The 25,460-nt window shown below is 33.8% G+C and overlaps 1 protein-coding gene across 1 annotated transcript in view; it reads left to right on the top strand.

Moving 5' to 3' along the window:
- ZNRF2 (zinc and ring finger 2) overlaps positions 1-25,460 on the top strand; it is a 97,277-nt gene that overhangs the window by 49,746 nt on the left and 22,071 nt on the right. Inside the window, exon 2 of the mRNA XM_069461970.1 lies at positions 7,328-7,423. Within this exon, the coding sequence (XP_069318071.1) occupies positions 7,328-7,423 (96 nt within the window). The remainder of the gene's footprint in view (positions 1-7,327; positions 7,424-25,460) is intronic.

The raw sequence follows: 25,460 nt of genomic DNA, 5'->3' as shown, positions 1-25,460 counted from the left end.
CATTATTTTGTAAAAATCTGACTACTATCTACTTAATAATTTCAAAAAATGAAAAATATTTGTTAATTTTAGAGTTAACCTTTTAATGAGTTTGTTGTGTCTGCTTTTTGTTGGAAAGCATTTGAATATTTGGTTGCAGCTTGGAGATCCACAATTTCAGTTGATCTTCTAGATGGATATCAAGACCTTAAGGGGTCTTGATTTGGGTTAGGTAGGAGAATGTAGAGTCACAGCAGTAAGTTGTGTTGAAAAGAAAGCATTTTAGGAGTATGTTGCCATAGGTGTGGGTATTCTGCATTTTTCCATATTTCAATTGGATCTTTCTTAGCATCAAACAATGATTTTAAAATGTCATCTACTAAGAGCTTAGTCAATTCCATCTGTAGTTCTTTAGGTGCCTTGGTGATACCAACTAGGTGAGGCTGAAATGCTAATTTGAGTGATGTCCTGATTCTCAAAGTTAGTGAAACTTTCATTGTATTCTCCAATTAATAGGTCTATAATAGCTATGTATTCTTCAAATGATCCGAACACATTGTCTTGTTCATCAGTGACCTTTGCTAACTGGGGAAAATGTTCATCCAGAATTTTCTTTTGAAGAAGAAGTGTTTTGAAAAAAGATAGCTTTTTCCGAAATGCATGGAGTTTTTGCCACATACCATATGAAGACTTAGTTTTACATTGCAAAGAAATATTGTTTTGATTTGACATGGTATCACACAGAAATGCTGAATTCCTGTAGAAATCTTCTTTCAATAATTCACATTGCTAATTCTGTTGTTTATAAAATTTAACTAACTGTTCTCACAGAGATAAAATTTTGGCTAACACCTGTACTTGGATAGCCAATGTGCTTTAGAATGATACAGCAAATCCGCACTGAATACCCCATTGTTCAGCTTTAGCATGTTATGAAACTAAAGATGCCTTGTTGCATTTGCAGGAATATGGTTAACAATACTTATAACTTGTTGCAAAATGTCACTTAAAACAGTAGCTTTAGCACAAAGATTTTGCTGATGGAAAATACATCAGCATCTGTATCTGTTAATATAATACCTTTTTTATCTGTGCAATAAACCCTTCATGGTTTCCTGTCATGGAAGGTGTACCATCTGTACATACACTCACTAAATTTACCAAATTCAGTCCAACTTGATGACATTTATCTTGAAAGTTGTTGAAGATATCTATTGCCCTTGTTCTTCTGTTCACAAGAGTGCCCAAAGTAAGCAACTCTTCATAGCAAAGATAATCTTCTGTCATGACCCAAATGAAGTATAAAACTTACACCAAGTCTGTAGTATCAGTTGATTCATCCAGAGAGATTCAATAATATATATTTTGCTTTTGAAGTATTGCATGAAGTTCTGTTATGTTGAAGGCTAATTCATGCTCCCAGTCAGTTACGGTTCTCCTTGAAAGAGGCAGGTGTTTGTACTTTGAAATGTTATTAGGGTCTAAGCATCCTACAACTTCACCAGTGCATTCTTTCACAATTTCTATATCACTGAATGGCTTCCCCTTTCCCCCCCAAGTATATAAGCTACTTTATAACTCGCTTCACTGGCATTATTTCCGGGTCTTATCGCTGCTTGAAAGAATTGTCTTTGCTTTTGCTTTCCATCTTTTAATTTGTGCAATACAACCTTTCATGCCTCTCCCTCTAATTTAAATATTTGTGGTCCTTATGAATGTTATAATGCTGATGAGCTTTGAATTTCTTTAATGTTGATGTTGCAGTATCACAAAGCAAGCAAATGATCTTTAGCAGAAACAAGATAATATTGCAATTCCCAATCCTCATTAAAAAACTGTTTTTTTTCCTTCAGCATTCTCTTGGTCTTCTTTGACATGATGGACTGTTAAGCAGACAGAATTAAAAAATACTGTTGAGCTGTGCAACTATTCACAAATTCTACTTCCGACAGAAACACAGTACACCGTTGTCAAAAGCTGCTAACAGACTGGTGTACTCGATCCCCATAAACTCTCGCCAACCAGCCTCATGCGGCAGTGGTGCCAGTCAGGCAGGGGAAGTTAGAACTAAATCATGAGTGTATCATCTGTCAGTTTAGCCCCTGTGGCTTATTAATGTTCTCATTGTGTCAGTCTGGGAGGATTATTTCATTGAAACATTTTATTTTTTGGTATTCTAAATATGTTCATTTTCAAAATAAAAATATAAAAGACAAAAATATATTAATAAAAATAAAAGGATTCGTTCTGTAAAATTTGGATTCAGTCAAAAGGCTGCACTTAAGGACCTAGAAGGCCACATGTGGCCTTAAGGCCTCAGGTTTCCCACCCCTGGTCTGGCGCAAAAAGGTATTCTAGGCTCATTTTGTACTTTCCCTGTCCCAGACCTAGAACCAGCCATTTCTGCAAGGAGCTCTGGTTTGTTTTGGGGGAGGAATAATACTTAGAAACCTAAGATCTGGGAGCTGGGTCTGCCTCTGGCTCCTGGGATGTCATTGCTTCTAGGTCTTTTCAGTGGACAGAGCTAAGAAGTATGTGTGTATTTTTCTTTGTGATTACCTATTTGATACGTAATTAGGTTCATTTGTTTCTATTTAAATTGAGGTAGAGATTTTCCACTAATCCTTGGTTTGTTTTTATTTTTGAATATGTAAATCGTTAACACTGTTTAAAAGTTAAATCGTTTATTAAAAGGTACATGCATGAGTGCCATCTTCTGTGTGTCTTTCACCACATTCTCACCACCTGTAGATAACGTGTGTAAACCCTAGTTTGAAGTTTATCCTTCCTGTTTTTCTTTGTGCAGATACACACATACACATGCATTCTTATTTACTCTTCTTTGCACAGTAGCTAGCATAGCATATGCATTCCTTTGAACCTTGCTTTTTTCCACTTAATATATACTGGAAATCACTCAATGTCTGTTCATAGAGATCTTCCTCCTGTCTTTTTTACAGCTGCGTAGTACATCCATCATGTGGATGCACCATGGTTTATTTGCCAAATCTCTGTGATCACTTAAATTGTTTTGAATTCAAACAATTCAAATAGTGCCATAATAAATTAATGTACATGTGTATTTTGTATTGTTGGGGACATACCTTCAGTGTACATTCCCAGAACTGGATCAGAAGAGATAAGTACATATGTAGTCTGGATAGATATTGACAAATTACCCTTTCATAGAGATTGTACAATTTTGCAGTCCTACCATCAGTATATGAAAGTATGTCTGTCCACAGCCTCATCAACAGAGTGTGTGGTCAAGCTTTTTTTTTTTTTTTTTTGAGACAGAGTCTCACTCTGTTGCCCCGGCTAGAGTGCTGAGGCGTCAGCCTAGCTCACAGCAACCTTAAACTCTTGGGCCTAAGTGATCCTCTTTCCTCAGCCTCCCAAGTAGCTGGGACTACAGGCACGAGCCACCATACCCAGCTAATTTTTTGTTTCTATTTTTACTTGCTTGGCTAATTTTTTCTATTTTTAGTAGAGAAGGTCTCGCTCTTGCTGGGATCTCGCTCTTGCTCAAGCTGGTCTCGAACTCCTGAGCTCAAGCAATCCTGCCTCAGCTTTCCAGAGGGCTAGGATTATAGGGAAGAACCACCATGCCCAGCCTGTTGTCAAGCTTTGAGTTTTTGCCGATCTAGGATGAGAAATGGTATCTCAGTGTAAAGACAAAGCCTGAGGAGAGAGGAGCCTGAGGAGAGAACAGTCTGTATAAGAACCACCAGGATTTAATTACATACAGTGAATTAAAGATGTATTTCTCTTTCCTCCGTCTTATACCTACTAAAATCAGAGTAAGGAAATGTAAAGAACTTGAGAAGAAAGTGATTCTTTTATTCAAACACAGCAGTTTTTTATTTATTTAAGGGGCATATGCATCTTTTTTTTTCCTGGTGAAATGTCTGTTTAGAACTTTTGTCCGTTTTTCTTACAGTATTTGACTTTATTTCCCTCAATTTTGAGAGTTCTTTATACAGATAGTCCAGGACTTACGGTGGTTTGACTTATGGTTTTCCAACTTTATGATAGTGCAAAAACAATATGAAAGTAGAAACTATACTTCGAATTTTGAACTTTGATCTTTTCCTGATCTAACAATGTATAGCACGATAATCTCATGGTGCAGGGGCAAATCATCTAACACAAAGCCTATTTTATAACAAAGTGTTGAATATCTCATGTAATTTATTGAATACTGTATTGAAAGTGTTCTGAGCATGTTTAAGGTAGGCTAGGCTAAGCTATGATGTTCCATAGGTTAGATATAATAAATGCATTTTCAATTTAGCGTATTTTCAACTTAATGTCGTAAGTTGAGGAACATCTATATATTAAGGATATTTTCCTTTTGTTTTTGACATATATTGCAAATATTTTAAATTATCATTTGTCTTTTGAATTTGCTTCTGGAGTGTTTTACCATAACTAATTTTTTCTTTTATTGCATGATGCTTAAGAGAGGCCCTAAAAAGCTGATTGGAAGCTTATGGGCAAGGCCAGGGCATATTAATAGGCAAGGATTTTGATGTTTCATTCTGTGGAACCTTTTGATTTAAGAGAAGAATCTACCAATTTCTGAATGGGTATAGACGAAGGGCCTTTTTCAGTATATAGATCTTTACGTATTTCTGTGCCTGGTGTCCTCAATTCTGAATATTCTTTGGTTCTTTTCTTTTTTCCACAGTAAACCTCCATTCTGCTCTCGTAGGAGTATGGTAGGTGCTTGGCTGTATGTCATAGATTGGGGACCTGGGGATCTGGTTTTTTTTTTTTTTTTTTGCCCTTTTACAGACATAGTCTTGCTCTGTTACCCAGGCTGGAGTGCAGTGGCACAATTATAGCTCACTGTAACCTCAGTCCTGGGCTCAGGTGATCTTCCTACCTCAGCTTCAGGCACCTGCCTCAGGCACTACAGGCACCTGTGACCACACCCAGCTAATTTTTTTTTTTTGGTAGAGACAGAATCTCGCTATGTTGCCCAGGCTGGTCTCAAATTCATAGCTTCAAGTGCTCCTCTCACTCCAGCCTCTCAAAGTGCTGGGATTATAGGTGTGAACCACTGTGCCAGGCTGGATCTGTTTTTTATTCAGTCTTTCAATCAATCTAGATTTTAGCCTCATGCATCACCGTTGTCTTAGGAAGTAATGGAGCTACAGATTCCTGAGTCCTTTGGGAATTATGTAATAAGACTTGGCTTACTTCTGCAGGCACTTAAGGATGTCTGTTTTCTCAGTCCTATTAATTCCTTCATCTGTATTTTTATGTCTCATTTGCTGCTGATTCTTCTCATGTTCTTCTTTAAACCATTTTTATTTACTTTTATTTATTTTCATTTCAGTAGGTTTTGGGAGGGGAGGGAGACACATTTTAATTCACTATATTTAACTAGAAATCCAGGTGGTTCTTTGTACATGATGTTTATCTCCTTAGACTCTATTTTGTGGGTGGTTGGATAGCTCTCAGTGAGGCTTTTTAGGTTCACAATGTTGCACTTTTGTTTGTTGATTTAGGATTTGTTTGCCAGTGCTCAGATGATTCTGATCAGTAGCTGCAAAATTGGTTGCCTCTTGCCCTTTTATGCCTTGTTTAACTTCAAGGAAGCAAGTTTTTAAAGTTTCAAGCAAAGGATTTGTTAGTTGGTCCTTGAAATCTGAATGCTGCTTTAATTTAAGGTCCCTGTCTTCTCACTAGTCAGTTTCACTGTATTTGATGCAGTTTTGTGTTTGGTTATTACATGTTTTTATAGTTTTATTTTAGATGAATCCTCTTTGCTTTTTTTTTTTTCTTTTTATTTCAGTGGTTTTCGAGAAGTTGAAGTAAACATACCTTCATCCCTTTCTTTTAAAATACATATATTAATAATACAGCTTGAAAAACAGTGTTCAAAATCATCTATTTCATTTAGGAAATTGAATACCTAATTGAATTGAGTAGCCATGCCAACACCTTTTTCCCAATCCTGTGCATGAGGTATGATTCTAGTCTGACTCATTTTGTTGCAGTGAGTTTCATGTCATGGTAAAGGGAGGACAGTTCCTATAAGAACACACACACACACACACATGTGCTAGAACTACAGATCTGCCAGAATGTTTTTTTCACCATCTGTCTCATTGTCTCTCACAACGCTGCTGCTTCTGTCTACACTTCTGCTCCAGGACCTCCATGTGGCCCACTTTCCTGTGCTTGCCTATGGTTTCTGTTCTCTCATAAGTTCAGCTTACACCTGAGCCGTCTTGGACGCTCCAGTCTCTCTCTCTCTTACCTACATTTGATCATTCTGCTTCAGCTCTTTCCTGCTTGCCAATGTAGTCTCTCACTATTTCTTAATCATATTTCCAAGAAGAAAAAGGATAGGCCCAGCCCATCTTTTGATCCACTTCTGATTTGTCCCTGGCCAAACAATAAATTGGCTGTCTGGGATCAGGTGTCCAGACAGCTTAGGGATGTGGTGGGGGATGGGGAGGGACCAGTGGAGCAGCAGGGAAACATAGTATTCATGTATATAATGACTGTATAATGACTGCCTAAGCAGCAGGGAACCAGGGGTGGGACAGTTCACCTTGGTAAGTGAGGGAGGGCAGAGTAGAGCTGAATACATAAAATATTCTCTTCTTCAGTATGCCAGTTTATTTTTAATGAGTACTTTAGGCAAATACTTAGGAGTGCAGATTGAAAATTGTAGGAAACTAGCAGATTTTTAAGTGTCAAAATTGACTGCAAATGCCTGCCCTGATTCAATGCTATTTTCTGTTTGCATCATTATGACTTTAGTAGTATGGTGTGACAGGAAGACCATTAAACTAGAAGTCAAGACTCTTAGATTCTAGTCCTGTTTTTGCTGTTCTGAAAGGCTTCACATTCCTCATCAGATAAATTTTTAAAAGATTGATGGCGTAGAATAGTTTCTAAGGTACCGTCTAGTTGTAAAACCTTGTGACTCAAAGTGTACTGTACCAAGCTGGGAAAGGTAATTTCCACAAGCATGGTCAAGTTACAAAACTGTAACATAAAATCATAAGTATAGGTTAATATAAAAAATTAGAGAGAAACAAGAGAATAACTGGACCACATTAGAAGGAAATGCAGGAGTTTTGTAGTAGGCCACACTGTCCTCATTTGAACTTGTTTTATTTGACGATGAATGATTGTCATAAACTGATGTAAGTCAGATATTATAGTCAGAAACTCTTTTCCCAACTTGAGTTGCACATAAATAGTGCAGTGCATTACTGTAAGTGTAATACTGAAGTTTGAAATGTTTTTGATTGTTCATGCTTTTTAAAAACCACAGTGGGGTATTCAGAATAGTTAAGTAACTTGGGTTTCTTTTACTTTTTAGGATTTAAGTGCCCAGTATGCTCAAAATTTGTACCCTCAGATGAAATGGATTTGCATCTTGTGATGTGTTTAACAAAGCCAAGAATAACCTATAATGGTAAGTCCAATGCTTTAAAATAATATTTAAAATTAGATTTACCTTACATTTTATGAATCTCATGTTTCAAGTAAAATCTAAAAGGCAGGGAAGGACCTTGTTTTCTCTCTTTACCAAAGCAGTGGTTCTCAAAGTTTTTGGTTTGTGGAACTCTTTTCAGTTTTAAAAAATTATTGAGGACTTCAAAGAGTTTTTGTTTACGTAGGTTATATCTGTCAATATTTATTAGAAATTAAAACTGAGATTTAATTTATTTTTAATTTATTAATCCATTTAAACAATAAATATAATAATTATGTTGACATAATTTTTAAATGAAAAAGTAAATTTTCTAAGACAATATTTAGTGACGAGTAACATGGCCTATATTTTTGTAAACTCTTTAATATCTGGCTTGATGACAAAGAATTCTCACATCTGCTTCTGCCTTCAATTTGTTGTGATATGGCACATCATATGTCCACTGGAAAACTCTATCGTTACTCTGGAGAGAATGGGAGTGAAAAAGGCAATGTCCTAGTGTTGTTATGAAAATCATTTTTACCTTGTTAAACTAAAGGGATCTCAAAGACTCCCCCACTTTCCCTACTCTACAAGATTCTTTGGACCACACCTTGAGAACTGCTGCATTGAAATAAAATCTTTCAGGTCAGGCTTAAGTAAAAAGTAATGTTCATCATGGCCATTTTCAAAAGTAAGCATGCATGGTTGTAACTGCAACTTTTCTTTTTGTTTAAGAGTATTTGGTAAATAAAAGGTACATATTTAGGAGAAGAAAAGATAAAAATTTATTTAATAAGTATAGTAAGTAGATGGCTAATGAGAGAAAAGAAAGGCATGAAGAGAGACCAAAACTCCACCTATGCTACGCATATCTGTCTCTGTCTTTCCTTCCATAGACAAATAAAAAATTTCAATCTGTAAGCCCTGAAGCTAACTGGTATTTTAGTTTGTTCTGGTGCTTTAGGCTGTGCCATTCTTTCCTGATCAAAATCTGTGTATAACATGTTCAAGAACATAGGAGAGATTTTCAATGTAGTCTTGGCAAACTTTGGAATAGACTTGGGGGAAAAAAAAATCAAATAGTTCTGTCCTAACTAATAAATAGAATAAAATAAAGGAAAAATGAGAACTTTTTTTCAAAATATTACAAATAGTAAAGGAAACTTCCCAAATTTAAGAGAAATTTCAGATTTTTTAGTTGTATATTTTGTTTGAAATAAAGTGAATAGGAAAAGTACCAGTTACCAGTAAACAGTGTAGCCATTGAAAGATTGGCTTATTGCAACAAATATCTTTTGAGCACCTGTTATATATTAGGCACTATGTTAGGGACCAGGAGTATAGCAATAATAAACAGAGATACAGCTTATAGCCTACTAATAGTCACTGAGCTAAGATTTATTGATTGAATAAAGGTATTGCATGAAAAACATAGTAAATGTAGTAGCACTTTGTTAACTTAATCTGAAATTTCTCCTCTGTTAACAATTGTTAGGAGGGGTAGAATTCAACACTGAAATGAGCATGTTACTTTGGATAGCTTTTTGTAAATTCATCTAGAAACTAATCTCTCCCTCTCTTTCTCTCTAAGAAGGTAATGTTTCAGCCACACTATTACAGTAATGACAATAGAGCATTTTTTCCCCATTCATTTGCCAATGAATATGTGAAAGTGGCTTTTAGCAATTACTTTGAATGGTAAATGTACCTGTTGATTATATCCTAACCTTTCTGCATTATGAAATTGAATTGGCTATTTTGCATAATCTAGTTAAAGTTCAGTTACTTAAGAAATAAAAAGTGGTCTTATTCCGATTCAAAATTTAAGGCTAAAAGTGTTTGGGCTTGTTTCTCATACTTGCTTCATTATCTTATCATTACACTCCACAGTTATTTATGTTTAATACAAGTGTCTTTAAAATAAGTATCCTTAAATGTTAAGCCTCTGGCCCTGAATTTAAAAAGCACAAATATATTTCCTTCGACCATATAATAATATATTTATATGCAATGATGAATGTTGGCATTCTGTACATTTATTTTTTGTGTAATATATCTAGAATACAGTCTTACTGTATATTGTAATATTTGACAGTTTTTAATTTCCTGATTTAAACTTTTCAAGTCATTAAACTTTTCTACTAGATCACTTGTTCAGTGTCTTAAAGAATCAATATATAACCTTTTGCTTGGGGATACTGTAAACTAAAGATTCAAGTTTTAAATATTTGACTGTATTCCAATTCAGAAATTAGTAAGCTTCATGGAAAAAGTAAATAAAGTTGCAGCCATTCTTTAAGCAGCTGACCTGAATCTTTAAAAATTTTCAAATATATATCAACTGTGTAAGACATTCATAGCAAGAAGCAAAAACATCATCTTCATAAAAATTATATATGGTTTTTGAAGTTTTAAAACTAGCCTTAGGACAGTGGCCAGATATGGGTAAACAAAGAATAAAGGAGCTTTGACTAGACTGATTTGGAGGGTTACAGAGAGGGGGCAGATTGGCAGTGTGTTTTCATATTATAGGCTAGGGGAATTCTAACAGACAGAACTCCCCAAAACATCTATCACAGGTGATGAGTTTGTATGAAAATTGACCTCTTTAATGTCTAAATTATTATGAAATTTAGAACAAGGTGAATGAAGTTAGAGAATCTCTGAATCTTTTTAGTCCCCTGGACTCCTCACAATTTTATATATGAATTCCTAAATGTTGATTCCATAAAGAGAGACACATCAGACAGATTGGGCCTTAAATGGTGTTAATGCTCAGGCAAGAAAAATTTTTTTAGCATAGAGCTTATTGGCTTAACACCTTTTTGTAGTCTTTCCCAAAGTAGCTAGATCTGAGATTTTAAAATGTATTTGTTAAGTGAGTATTAATTTATCTGTAAACATTCACAGGTAGCAAGGAGAATAACTGGGCTTGTTTTTCAGGCTGGATAGATTTATAGATAAACTCTCCAATAGGATAAGTTCCAGGAATAAATTGGTAATTTGGAGTTTCAAATTCATTCTCACAGAGATGATATTTTAAATGTTGATTTGGTTTTCAGACTAGCCCACAACAATTTTCTTATCTTTTTTTTTTTTTAATCCATAATATATCTGAACACCCAAATTCTAATAACTGAAGAAGAAAATTGGCTGGCTCGGTAGAAGATCTCAGGGCTTAGGCAGCTGGCTCAGCAAAGGTTCAGGTAGAAGGCCCAAGGAAGTCATGGCAGGGAAGAATTCCTGGTAACATGGGTGGTGTTACCTATTGCAGATGTATTTTGGCAGAATGGAAAAATTTCATAATGCCACAGTGAGTGTTCGTCAACATAGAATTGCCTTTAAGTCAAGGACTGCCTGTTTCATATACTTTTTCCTCTTTCATGGGCTTCACTGTTTAGTTTGTGGACCTAGTAATTCCTTGTATAGTGCATGAACCTAATATACATTTTATGAGTATAGAGTCTCTCTACATTTCCTTGTTCTTCATCTTCTAAAATGTTTCAGAACAGACCAAAAAAATGAATTAAATATTATTAGCAAATCCTTAGTCTTTTTATTTTTAATTTTTGTATTAAAATGTATTATAAATATAAATTATAAATATTATATATACATTATCATACATATTTATGGGGTACATGTGAACATACAATGTGTAATGATCAAATCAGGGCAATTGGGATATCCATCACCTCAAGTATTTATCATTTCTTTGTGTTAGGAACATTCCAGTCCCACTCTTCTAGTTATTTTGAAATATACAATAAATTATTTTTAACTATAGTCACCCTATTGTATTGTTGAATACTAGATCTTATTCTAACTGTATTTTTGTACCCATTGGCCAACCTCTCCTCATTCCCCTCTCCCCACTACCCTTCTCAGCTTCTGGTAACCATCATGCTCTCTAGCTCCATGAGATCAGCTTTTTTTTTTTTTTAGCACCCACATATAAATAAGCACATGCAATATTTGTCTTTCTGTGCCTGGCTTATTTCACTTAATATAATATCCTCTAGTTACATCCATGTTGTTGCAAATGATAGGATTTCATTCTTTTTTATGCCTGAATAATGTTCCATTGTGTATATGTACCACATTTTCTTCATTCATTCATTGATGGACACTTAGGTTTATTCCATTTTTGGCTATTGCAAATACTGCTGCAGTAAACGAGAGTGCAAATATCTCTTAGATATACTGATTTCCTTTCATTTTTATATATACCCAGCAGCGGTATTTCTGGATCATATGGTAGTTCTGTTTTTAGTTTTTTGAGGAACTGCCATACGTTCTCCATAGTGGCTTTACTAATTTACACTCTCAGGGGTTCCCCTTTCTCCACATACTGGCCAGCATCTGTTGTTGCCTGTCTTTTAACTGGGGTGAAATGATATCTCATTGTAGCTTCGATTTAGCAAATTCTTAGTCTCGATTGTATTGATCTTTAAACTACACTGGATCATAGTATGTTTTGATATCATGTAAAGTTTGGTTTTTACTTTAGACTTCTGTGATTAAAGGCAGTAAGATTTATTTATGTTTAAGAAATCTTTGTTTTATTTGTAGTTGGTACTGTGTGTGTGCTTGTGTACCTAGAAGATGTGCAACTTGAAATAAAGTTGTCTTCTGAGTATTAAATTATATGCTCATGTAGTACAAAGCAGAGCTGTTCAAAATCATCTGAAAGAAAAGACCAACTCTATGGACAGAGCGAGATGTGACTATTACTCTGTTAAACATATTTAAAGAAAGCTTGAGTCAATTGGAGGGCAACTTGTTCTGCAATAAAAGTGAGGAAAAAGGATCCCAATTTCTATGCTGTCCATTGGAGAATTTATCTTGTCAAGGTCACCCAAATATTGCACATGTGATTATATCTGGCAGTTAGCACACCTTGTTTCCAGTGTGCATATGCAGCCTTCTAATGATCTGGATTCCCATATAGCATATCTGCCAGAGAGAGCATATTTTTTCCCTCTGTAGATACAATACAGCCTTCCAGGCAGTTGAGGTTACTCATTTTAAGTTATAATCTTGCTTTCTGCCTTATATACTGCATTTTCCTAGTTTTAAGATTTCTCCACACACATTTATTTTAGTCTTTCTGAAATTGGCATGTCTCTTATAATTGAAGTATAAAAAGAGAGAGAAAGAAAACTTGCCAACCTCCAAGCAGAATTTTAAATAAGAAGATATAAGTTATTGCCTGAGTATGTGTGAAATTTGCCTTCTATGGCAAGTTTCTGTGGTTGAGTTTTAACTTAAATGTGAATTCCTAATGGTAGTTTTAAGTGACTTCATAAAGATTACATTATGAGGTAGCATTGAAGTGAAGAGTTATTTTTTACACTACAAATTGTCATCCATGTTGTGAAATTAAAGGCAATAGAAAGTGTTAAATCCCTGGTACTATATTATAGAAGTCTCACAGCAGATGATATCCCAGAAGAGCTTAGCAGAAACAAAAGAAAAACTATTTCTAAACCCACATGGGATTCCAGTAGAAAAATGCAGTCTTTATTAAAGGTGGACTTGTGATGAAAAATGACAAATATGTAAGCAGTGAGAGTACATATGATTAGAATTATTACCCCAAGAACTTTAAACATGACTATAAATATGTTTATTTTCAAATCATTAAAATTATAACAGGATGAACAGGGAACAAGGAAAAAATAGGACACTGTGAATAAAGAACAGGAAGGTTTGAAAAAGATTCAAACTCTATAGACATAAGTCATTGAAATTCCTGATGAATAGGTAGGTTAAGCAGCAGATTAGGTAGAGCTGCAAAGAGAATTAGTGAAAATAAGTCTGAGGGAATTATGCAGAATGTAACAGAGACAGAAGGGGGGAAAATAAGAGAGAGAGGTACATGGCACAGAGCCTGGAAACAGAGCATCCACCATACATATAGTAATCTCAGAAAAAGAGATGGAACTGGGGAAAGACAATATTTGAAGGGAAATGGCAGAGAACCTTCTAGAATTGCAGAAAGCTAGAATTTTGAGATTCAAGGAGCACAATGATCCTGACTGACATAAATAAAAGTAAATCCATACCTAATCCATAAACCATAAATCCATAAACCAAATACCAAACAAAAAGAGAAAAATGTTAATGTAACCCCAAAAGTAATAATTTACCCTGTTCTATTATGTTAACATTTCTAAAATGCTTTTTTTTTTTTTGTGGAGTAATTTGAAATTTAGCAGATGTTTATAAAGATAATGGATCAGAAATGATCATATAAGAAACTTTATCCTAGTTACAGTGTCATCCAGTTACCAAAATTGTAAGCCCGTTTTACATGGCACTAAATTAAATTTGACTGCCCTTTTGTAAACACATAACTACCCAAAAGTAGCATCAATTTGTGTTTAAGATGTTAGGAAGTATGGCAGTACTTGTTACAAAATACAAACTTGGAATTTAGCTTGTTGAGTTAAGATCCCAATTCTGTCACTTAATACCAGTGTAATTTTGGTCTTGGTTTTTTTCTCCTATAAAAAATGGGCCTAGAAATAGTACCTATCTTCATAGAGTTATTGTGAGAATCAAATGAGAAATCACATGTAGTTCTTCACAGGTAGTGAATGCTAAGTAAACAAGACCTATTGTTATTACTAATAAGTATTACCTTTAACTTTGAGAGGTAAACATATAGTAAGTACCTTATTATCTAACATGTTAACAAATCTAAAATTCTTCTTTTGAAATTTTATTTTAAAATCCCATGGTGGTTTAAACTCAGATTAGAAGTCTAAAAGTCTTGCATGACATTACTAGTTTTATAGTATATAAGGGTGTAGAGGGTAGGAAGATAATTAGAAAACTACTTGCTATCACGCAACAACTGTATTCCTACTTTTTTTTTTTTTTTTGAGACAGAGTCTCACTCTGTTGCCCAGGCTAGAGTGAGTGCCGTGGCGTCAGCCTAGCTCACAGCAACCTCAAACTCCTGAGCTCAAGCGATCCTATCTCAGCCTCCCAAGTAGCTGGCACTATAGGCATGCACCACCATGCCCGGCTAATTTTTTCTATATATATTTTTTAGCTGTCCATATAATTTCTTTCTATTTTTAGTAGAGATGGAGTCTCGCTCTTGCTCAGGCTGGTCTCGAACTCCTGAGCTCAAACGATCCGCCCACCTCGGCCTCCCAGAGTGCTAGGATTACAGGCGTGAGCCACCGCGCCCGGCCTGTATTCCTACTTTTTATAAGCAACATGGTGGCCTACATAAATCTATAATCTAAATTTTAAATTTGATGACAGACAGATGACTTACTAGATATTCTAGCAGAAATTAATCTTTGAGGAAGCATAGACCCTTTCATATTCTGTATAGAAATACAAATGCTGTAAAAGTACATGGATAAATGTGTTTAGGTTGAGGTAAATTCTTTCTTTATGGCTTATTTAAAAGAAAATACATAGGAGAGAAATTAAAATAAAAATATTTAGTTCAGTGAGGAAGTTCTGATAGATCTCTAAGGCATGAAGCAGGTTTCAGATTCCATTTCTGATTTCATTAATAACATTTGAGAAGGAGGATGATTTCTGTTTCCTATATTTACTGATTCTTAATTTGTCTCATCATTTCATAGATCTTTTTAAAAACCCTGCCATTTTTGGCGGTTCTCCTTTCCCTTCTATCACTTTCATAAGGTTGATTTTGTATCACTCCAACATTCCAAGAAAGAAAAAACAAAACACAGAGTACAAGAGACTAAGTAAAACATAGCTGTCCTTAAATAGGAAAAGCTTTTTTCCCCTGGTCACAGTTGTTATTTTGGTTAAGGTGGTATATTGATAAAATCTCATTTTAAAGGAATTCTAGTACAAACATTAATAAAATGCATTTCCACATTTATTTCATTTTTGTGTTTCCTCTGTTAAGGATCAAAGGTAGGACTCAGCCCACATCTGTCATCAGTTTTACCCTTTCACAAAATTAGTTTGTATATATGTATGCAGTAAAGATAAATTAATCTTTATTTAGACATTTAACTTAGACCTAAAAGGATGAGGAAGATTCGGAGAGAAAGGGAGGGCATGTTTAAAAGTAATTAGGCAGGTATAATTGGGCGTAACAATGATAAAAAAGGACTGAAGGTGAAAAGCTAAACTAGGGCTGTATAATGAAGTTCCTTTATAAATTATTTGGAACTTGGAAAATTAATCTTGCATTAATATGCCGAAATTTTTGTAAGGAAAAGAATTTCTTTGGAAGGTGGTTCAATATTTTACATGTGCAGGGTCTGGGTGATGTATTGGGAGGAGAAAGAGACAAATGTCAGGCATTATAAAGAAAGGGTGAGCTGTGTTTACTGATTGCTGCAAGTGACTTGAGGGTGGGCAGTGGACTCAATCCAGCGATAAAGAGATTATAAGAGAGTACCTGTCTGCTCTAAACAATATGCTAGGGATGTTGGTCTTTGCAAAATGTGAACATTATAAAATGTGATTTTTTTTTTAGGATTTTTCCAAAAGGGGGGAGGAAAGATACTACAAAGGATCACTGAATGTTTTATTGAGTTCAAGAAAGATTTTAGAGAGGATTATTAAAGAAATGGCTGGTGAATATTTTTTCAGCAACCATTTATTACTTGCATAACACTTTTCAAGGTGCCCTCCCACCCCCTTGAGTCACCTTTGCCCTGAAAATCTGTAGTACTGGCCCTGGATTTGCCTCAGAGGTGGCCTTGAGACAGATCTTCCCAGCCACTAAGTGGTTTGGTTTCAGGGAGGGCAATATTAACACAGTGGCTTTGCTTTTCTGGGGAACTGTTTTTAACTCTCAACATTTTAAGTGTATTAAGGTAACATAATAAAAATAATAAAGGAAAGATATTCTATCTAGTCCCATTTTTTGCCATCTAAATATTTACACTATATTTATGATTTGCTTGATTTCCTCTATTTTCCAGTAGACTGATTTTGGGATTTCCAGACTTCTTGACCTCTCAACGCCTTCTAGATTATTGTTACTGTGTCTCCTTTTATCTTAATTCCTTTTAACTCTACTCAGCATTCTCCTCAATTCCTAGGCTTTTCTTTGTAATGCTTTTTGATATGAGGCGTCTTTATATAACTGAAAAATCTTTGACATCAATACCCAAGTCCCGGTTTCTAAATATCATTCTCTTGTTAAAGGAATCAGGCTCCTTGGAGAAATGGCTGATTCTAGGACTGGGGCAGAGAAAATCAAGATGAGCCTGGAGTACCTTGTAGTGTCTGAAAGCAAGGAAATGCTCAAAAAACCAAACCATGCGGCCATGTCAAAGGGACACACAGGAGCCACCCTGAAAGAGCTCCCAGTGGCCAAAGCTGGAACAATTTGAGCAACAAAATTAATATAGCATGATATTGGATTACAACCCAAAGTATAAAATAAATATATCCAAGTCCATACTAAAAAAAATTACTGAATGAATGAATAAATAAAGAAATAAAATCTACAAAGAAGAGTAAAAGTTTAACCTGGACACTTACTCCTAAGAGGCAAACCATACATTTCTTTGCATTTTTTTTTTTAATTATAACATTCTCATTTGTTGGGACATAAAAGAATTTTCTCCCTAAATTTTCTAATGTGCCACATGTGCTCTCTGATTTTAAGTAGCCCCAGGACACACTAAAACATACTGTGTGTGGTACATGTATAATTTAAAACACATAATCTTAGTTTATTATTAACATTGAAATAGTGGATGAAAAGGATTTGGGGAAATGAGAGTTCCTATTGTTAGCACCAGAAACAAAAGATTTAATATTCTCTTCTGCAGGTTTTAGAGGGAAAATGTGAGTGAGTTAATTTTATTAGGCTTTATATTGTGGAATTCTCATAGCAAGGACTTACGAAATCTTAGTTTGTAATTTCAGATATTTTATGTTTATTAATATACAGAGTATGCATGAGTGAATATAAAGTATAGCTTATTATTCATTAACATGAGGCTCAACTGGACTATGCGTTTTACCCTTTATTAAATCCAGGAAAGATGTAGGCTGTATGTTTTGCTCAGTACTGTTGTTTTAGATTTTCAGTCTTCCTGTGAAGGAACATGATTTGTCTCTACTTGTGTTTGAGCAGAGATAGAGAGAACCTATATCTTTAGTGTTAAGTTTATTTCTAGTATTCTATGGTTTTGTTACTTTTAAGAATGGCATTTGTTTTTACTATGAGAACTTCAAACCAGTTTTGCTGATATGAAAGAGAAGCTATTGGTTTTAGGTGAGACCTTGAATTTTCTGGATACATAACTGTCATCTGCAAATGAAGATAATATTTTTAAGTGTTTATGCATGTTTTGTTTCTTTGTCTTTCTGCATTAGTTTGAAGCTTACAAACAGTATAGAGTAGTAGTGGTACCAGTGGGCATGTCTGCTTGTTCATGTGTGGTTAGTGTTTTGCTGTTTAATAGATGGTTGCTTTGAATTTTAGTAAATCATCATTATTGTGTATATGTCATTTTCTCATCTTCCTGTTTTATTTAAAGTAAAGCTGCTGAATTTTATTAAATGCTTTTTCCCCCTTTTAACTTGTTGATTGATATTTCTAATGTTTTAGTTGAATTGTATCGATTTCTAAGGTTGCTGGATTTAACTCTGATCATGGGGTATTATTCTTTTAAAACATTACAGCCAAGGTTATGCATAGCTAAAGGTTATGCTAATAAAATGAATTGTAAAGCTTCCCATCTTTTCTCTGACATGATTTGAATAACTCAGAAAGTACTGTTCTTTTCATAGTAGATACAACTCAACTATAAAACCATCTACCTTTTTAAAGGTAGACCCTTGACAGTCTTTCATTAGTGTATTTTGTTTTACTACTTCCTAAGTCAATTTTGGAAATTTGTATTTTGCTAGAAAATAATCCCTTTCCTCTAAATTTCCTAATTAATTGCTATAGCATTGCACATAACATTTTCTTACAAAACGTTAATCTTCTAAATATCTTTGGTTGTATTTTTTTTTCATTCTAATGGTGTGTATTTTTGTTTTTGTAATTTTGTACCTTAGGCTAGCTAAAATATTTAATTGATATTTTCAAATAAGCTACTTTAAAATTCTACTAAAATTTATTAGTACCAAGTACTAACTAAAGCTATTTAGTTTATTTCTTTTCAGTCTCTCAATTTTAAAAATTAAAGTATTTTAGAAATAGAAATGTTTTTCTTATAATAGCTTTAGTTTATCTAAGGTTTTAATATGAAATGTTCTTTTGTTAATTTCTAAATAATTTCTCATTTAATTTTTAATTTCCTCTTTGGGTCAGAGATTAATTAGAAAACATGTTTCATAATTGCAAAGAGATGTATAATGGGAAGTCATTTTGATCTTGATATTAGAGAAAGCTGCCCATACTTCTCAGTTTTCGAAATATTTTGGTGTTTCTTTGTGGCCAAGTGCATCATTGAGTTTTGTAAATTATGAATATAAGAGAAGCATATATGTTTTCTGTAGAGTGAAAAATCTTACTTTTTAAAAAAGACATGTATATGCATGTATGTATATATGTATGTATTAGAAAAATACAGTGTGTATGTGTGTGTGTGTGTATACATATGTACTTCCAACCAATTGAGTTTAGTTGTATTATTGAAATATTCTGTATTATTGCTTGTGTTTGGTCTACATAGTCTGACAAATTTAGGAAGAAATTTGTTACAGTGTCTTCACTGTGACTGTGGTGGTTTTCATTTTTCTCATGTTTAAAGTCTCTTAGGTTGTTTCAGTGATGTTTCCCTTGCAGTAATTTTTTTCTGGTTTTATGTATTTCATAGCTATGTTATTTGCACGAATATTTGTGATTTATTTTCTTTTTGGATTGAATCTTTTTATGTTATAAAGTATTCGTCTCTATTCCATGTAAGGCTTTTAAGGCTTTTAGCCTTATCTTCTGTTTTACTGAATATGGTTTTGACTTACACTTGTTAAAAACTGAATGGTCTGAGATTTTACCCTACTTGCAAGCTAACAAGTTAGCCTGCCACAGTTTCATGGATTCCAGGAGAAGACACCTTGCATCAGAATCAAAGAACTTTTTTTATTGATAGCAATAGCAATAGCCAGAATATCAGTATTTTTTTGTGTCAGTCCCTTAAGCCCCAATTCCCACATGATGCTGTGAAGAGGGCCAGGTGACATTGGCCCACTCAGCGAGTTATATGACAGAAGAGGAACCCTGAGCTTAGGGAAACTGAATCGTTTATCTTGGGAAGTAGGCATGTCTCCCCTTTTGCTCTGGGGTTGTCTCTGTCTCTGTCTCTGTCTCTGTCTTCCAAGGCTGTTCTCTATACAGACATCCTTGAAAAGGTAGTCCAGAATTTGCAGAAACATGAGAGAGACCCAGAGAGAATTGTCTCCCCAGAGACAGTTCTTTTTATTTACATTTGTCTATCTTTGCTCCTTTCTTTTTTTTATTAATTTTAATTTTATTTTTGAACAGGTAGTTTGCATAGTTCCAAAGCAAAGAGATACAAAGGATATCTAGTGAAGTCTCCCTGTTACCTCAGTCACCCTTTCCAGAGGTAGCCAATACTACCAGTTTCTTGTGACACTTCCAGAGACATTTAATGCATATGCAAACAAAGATACATATGTTCTTCTCACACATACGTTACACAGTGATACCATGCTGTACACAATTCTGAACCTTGAGTTTTTTCCATAATACATACTGGCAGTTATTCTAAATGAGCCTCATCATTCTTTACAATTGCCTTATATTTCATAGGTGGATAAATGACAGATGGATGAACCATAGGTAGATAAATCTACCTTGTATGTGGATGGATTTTTAAATTGTTCCTGATATTTTGTATGTGTATGAGTATGCCTGTGGGTTTTAATCCTTTTGAAGCCTTGGTTGGTCAGGATTATGTACATTTGTATTTTTGATAATTATTTGCCAGATTCCTATCCAAAGATGCTGTGCCCATTTTAATTCCCACCTGCAATATGAGAGTGGTGGTTCATATCCTAACCAACAAAATGCATTATCACATTTTTTGATCTTTGCAAATCTGATTAATAAAAAGGTATATTTATATAATTTTGGTGTTAATTTTTTTGTTTTCATCAGAATGGAAATTTTTCATGTGTTCTCCTTATTTGAAATACAGTCTTAATCATACATCATTTTCTCATAGGTGTGCGAGTCTATTTTGGGGCTGTGCTTTTTCTCTTCCATTGATCTGATCGTTTAGTCCTATTTCAGTGTCAGACTATTCTAGTTAAGGTAGCTTTTATACTGTGTCCCAATATCCAGGCATCTGCTCTTCCCTCAGTTTTCTGGCCATTGATGCTTGATTATTTTCTCTGTGAACTTTAGAATTATCTTGTCTAATTTTAAAATAAAAATATCATGGTTTTTAAATAAAGGTCACATTCAGTTTATAGGCTACGGGTGGGAAATTAACATATTTGGTATTGGGTCTTCCTATCTAAGAATATGGTTTACCTTTCCAATTGTGAAATTTTTCTTTTGTTTCTAACCTTACTAGGGTCTTAAGGTTTCTTTTAGAGCATTAGACACCTCTTAGGTAGTTTATTACCAGATATTTTATCCTTTTTATGGTTCTTCTAACAGATTATTTATGTGTTTGAGGGCCTTTGATTTCTCTTATTAATAATGTGCCTAACCTCTCATTTGGTAATAGCTTTTTATTGTCTTTGGTTTTCCAAATATACAATTATATCATCTACAAATAGCAATCATTTCGGCTCCTATTTTCCACTTTTTATACCGTGAATTTCTTTTACTTGATGGTTTCTAGAACAGTGTTAAATTAAGGTGATAGTAGTTGACCTTCTTGGCTCATTTTTCACTTCATTGGGAACACTCCTAGTGTTTTTTACCATTAGTACAATGCTGGAATGTATTAGGATTTTTGAAAAATGGAGCTGGATGAGTTTTGAGGATAATCTTTTTTGTTTTAGAATCAATGTTATTGTTTTAGAAAAGATAATTTAGAGACTTCCCTTTTTTAAGTTCTGGAGCTATATAAATAATGTTGAAGTCATTTAGTATGGTTTTCTGGAAGTGTCTGGGCCTCATGCGTTTTTGAAGGATTGCTCTTAGATGGGCCTCATGCTTTTTTTGAAGGATCACTCTTAGACAGCTATCTCTTCTGTGGAAATTTATTAATATCTCTTTGAAAGATTTCTGTCTTCAGTCTGTTTTGCTTATCAATATTTCTTAGAAAATTACCTATTTCATTGCCGCATACTGTTGAGCAAAGTAGTGTCTAATGGATTCTTTATTTTCTGCCATAATGTGATTATTTCCTCAATTTGTTCTTAATTTATGTATTTGTGTTGGCACTCCCCCCATACCCTTTTTATTGTTAGCTAATGATCTATTTTGATTGTTGTTTTTCTTTTCTTAGCTTCCTTTGGGTGTATCATTTTTCTGTTTCCTAATTCACTGAATTAAGCTTTTGTTTATATTATTTATTTCTTCTCTTTTCCTTAGGTATGCTTTTTCTGAGTTTATTGTGTTGGGGGTATTCATTTATTCTCTTATTTTTCAGCATGAGTATGCAAGGTATAAGTTTTTCTCTGAAGATGCTTTAGCTCTGTCCCATAGGTTCTGATAAGTAGTGTTTTTATTATTGTTACTTTTCTTTAGATGTAGTAGTTTGTATTTTGGGGATATCTTTAACTCAAAAGTTATTTGAGAGTGTCTTCAAATATCCAGATGTTAGAGACTTTTCCCCCTGGTTTTGCTAGTTGTTTTCTAGTTTTATACATTGTGATCAGAGGATGTTGTCTGTACTATTTCTGTATTCTTAAAATTTATTATGATTTTCTTTGTGGTTTAATACAAGTTTATTTTTGGTGAATGTTTCATATTCATGTTCAATTTAAAAGGTCTTTAATATTCATTATTATTGGTTTGCTTGATCTCTTGCGCTAAGGAGAATTAAAGTCTACTACTACTACTGTTTCTCTTTTTCTCTGTTTTGTATATACTTTTTTGCTTTATGAATGTTGATGCTGTTATTTGTGTATAAATATTCATAACTAGTATAACTTAGGTGCAGATTGCATTTTTTAGTGTTATAAAAGCTCCTCTGTCTCCTTTCATGCCTTTTGCCCCGTGCTCAACCTTATCTGATATTAAGATTGTACTTCATTCCTTTTTTTAATTTGTATTTGCCTGATAAATGTTTTCTCTTCTTTTTATTTTCATTCTCTGAATCTTTTTCTTTCAGATATGCTTTCTGTAAATAGCACAGGGTTAGATTTCATTTGGAATCCAGTCCCATCTTTATTTCTTTTCTTTTACTCTGTTGGTTTAGCCTATTTACATTTCTTAGTATGGTTAGTTTTAATTGTCATTATATTAATACTTTCTGGTTTTATAGATTTTTTTTTAAAAAAGATTTCATTAAGTGGCCAGCTTTTCCTTGTTTTGTTCCTTTTAATTATAAACAACTGGGTTTTTTTTGTGATTACCTTTTTTATAACTTTATACAGTGCTCTTAATCCTCTTATTTTTAGACACTGTTCTTTCTTTCCATGAGCAATGATGAAATTGGTGTATTTCCTATTTCTCCCTTTCCTTTCTCTGTACCCTAATTTTAATTATTGCATTGTTTTAATCTTTACTTTTATAATCTTAATTTTTTATACTTCTATTTCATTTGTCAGCTTTAAGTGATACTTTTGACAACCAATTATTGAAGACAAGAAAACAGCTAAACTTACATCACTTTCTGCTGTATCTACCCTCACCTTTTTAAACTTTTGTTAGATAGATACTTTACACATTATCTAATCAGAGTTTCCACTTTTGTTTTAATCTTAAAGTTAAATAGATTCAGTTCTCACTGTCATTCCTTTTGCTTTAGTTTTTCCAGGCATTTCTTGGTTAGCTGAAGTTTATCCTCATATAAATCCTTTGAGAGAGGCTCATGGGAAATAGTTCCCTAGACTTCTTGGGTGTTTAACATAGACTACTTGTCCATGTTTTGTTGTTATTGTTGTTTTCATTGTTTTTGAATAACGCTTTGGGTATTAAATCTTTGGGTTATACTTTTTTAACTTGAGGATATCATAAGCATTCTTCCAGTCTCGTAAGTGTAAAATGTTACTGTGGAGTAAGTAGTATGAGACCAGTCTGATTTCTCCTCCTTTTAAAATTGACTTAATCTTTTTTGCCAGGGTGCCCAAAGAACTCTATTTTTTATGAACAGTATCTACTAGGATGTATTTGAAATAGTGTTGATTTTTCTGGGTCATTGTTTTCTGGCACTCAGTGTACCCCTTTAAATATATAGATCTAGATCTACTTTTATTTCTGTAATATTTTCTTGAATTTTATTTTTGACTACAGATAGGTATTGTTGGATTTCCTTTTCTTGTATGCTGTGAATAACATTTTTTTCTAACTCTTAGTTCCCAGTTTATTTTTCTTGTTTTTCTCATTTCCATCCCACCATGTCCCTATGATTTCAGTAATATTTTTTCTTTCTTGTGCTCCTTCTAGTTTCACCTTCATTTTTGTAATAGTTTTTCTTTCACTTCAAGTTTCATCCTTATAGCTGAACTCTTACATCTTTGCATCTACTTTTAGACCATTACTTCCCTATTTTTTTTAGTATTCATGGGAAATAAGTTGATTTATTGAGGCTGCATAGTGAATATATGTGTTACACCTTCCAACATGTACACATTTATAACTGGTAAATTTGGTGTTGTTCCTTCTCTTATTTTTTCACTTTAATACTTTACTTTGTTCTTCCCAGCCTTTTCTAAATTGAGCAAGTTGTTTTCCCTTTCCTCCAGGTGAATTCACAACTTCTCCTGTGCATCTTTTTGTTCTTTTGCTGGTTACCTTACTTTAATATATATCTTTAAACATATATTTCTCTTTCATTCTATCAAAATGAGGGATTTTCTCTTGCCTCTTCCACTTGGTATACTTGTTCACTTCCCTCTTCTCCACTCCCCACAGCTTCTCTTTCTAAGTCTTAGATAATATGAGATAATTTAGACTTTACATTCTACATTAAGTTCCTGTTAACAGAATATTAATTTTGTTTTAGAAACCCCTGTGACAGTTCCAGACACAGTATTATCTATTTAGATTTAAATTTCACTTATGAATGTTTCCTTGCTCATTGCTGTTTTTTATACTCTTTATTTTTCTCTTTCTGTATATTGAGATCTTCATTCTTATTTTAATTTTCTTTTGTTAGGAATATGCCTATGGGTAATTTCCTTAGAAAGCCTTCATGGGCGGTATACTTTCTGAGCTATTAGATGCCCAAAATATTTTTCATTTGCTTTCACGTGTGAATACTATCTTAGTTGAATATAGAATTTGTTAATTTCAGTGTGTTTTTTCCTTTAAATCTAAAATTGTTCTACTTTCTAATTCCCAGTATTATATAGATGAGAAATCTGGCTTAGTCTCATTATTTTTTCATTTTAATTACCTGGTCTTTCCAGTTGGAAGTTTGTGGCATGATTTCTATTTTTGAACATCAGAAATTTTTCTGTTTTCCTCCAGGGTTCATCTATTTAAGTGTTTTTCCACCCTACTCCCATTTCTAATTAATCCTGCTTAAGAGTCCATGAGCCCTTTCAGTCTAAAACTCAAATCTTACTCAGTGTAGGGCCTATTTTCTAATATTTCTTTGATTATTATTTCTTTCTGTTCCTTTTTCTCTTCCTATGACTGTATAATTTCAGTATTAGAGATTTGTACTCTGTGTTGTGTTTTTATTCATGAATTGTCTTTTCTTAGAGTTACTTACATGATACTTACTCTATGCCACTAATTTAATTTTTTTCAATGACCCTTCATTTTTCCTTCCTCTCAAATAATAAATTGAAAAATTGTGTTTTTTAGTTCTAGTATCTTTTACTGTTGAAGTATTGTTGTCATTTTTGTCCCCTTTGCTCCTTCCTGTCTTCCTTACTTCATTTATTCTGCCTTATAGGAGGTGCCTATTTAAATTTTTTGGCATGATGTGCCCCCTCATCAACATTACTGTGTGTACTTAGC

Source organism: Eulemur rufifrons, chromosome 29 (assembly GCF_041146395.1).
Source record: "Eulemur rufifrons isolate Redbay chromosome 29, OSU_ERuf_1, whole genome shotgun sequence".
Classification (NCBI taxonomy): domain Eukaryota; kingdom Metazoa; phylum Chordata; class Mammalia; order Primates; family Lemuridae; genus Eulemur; species Eulemur rufifrons.
The sequence above is the reverse complement of the archived record's forward strand: the minus strand, read 5'-3'. Positions and strand labels throughout refer to the sequence as shown.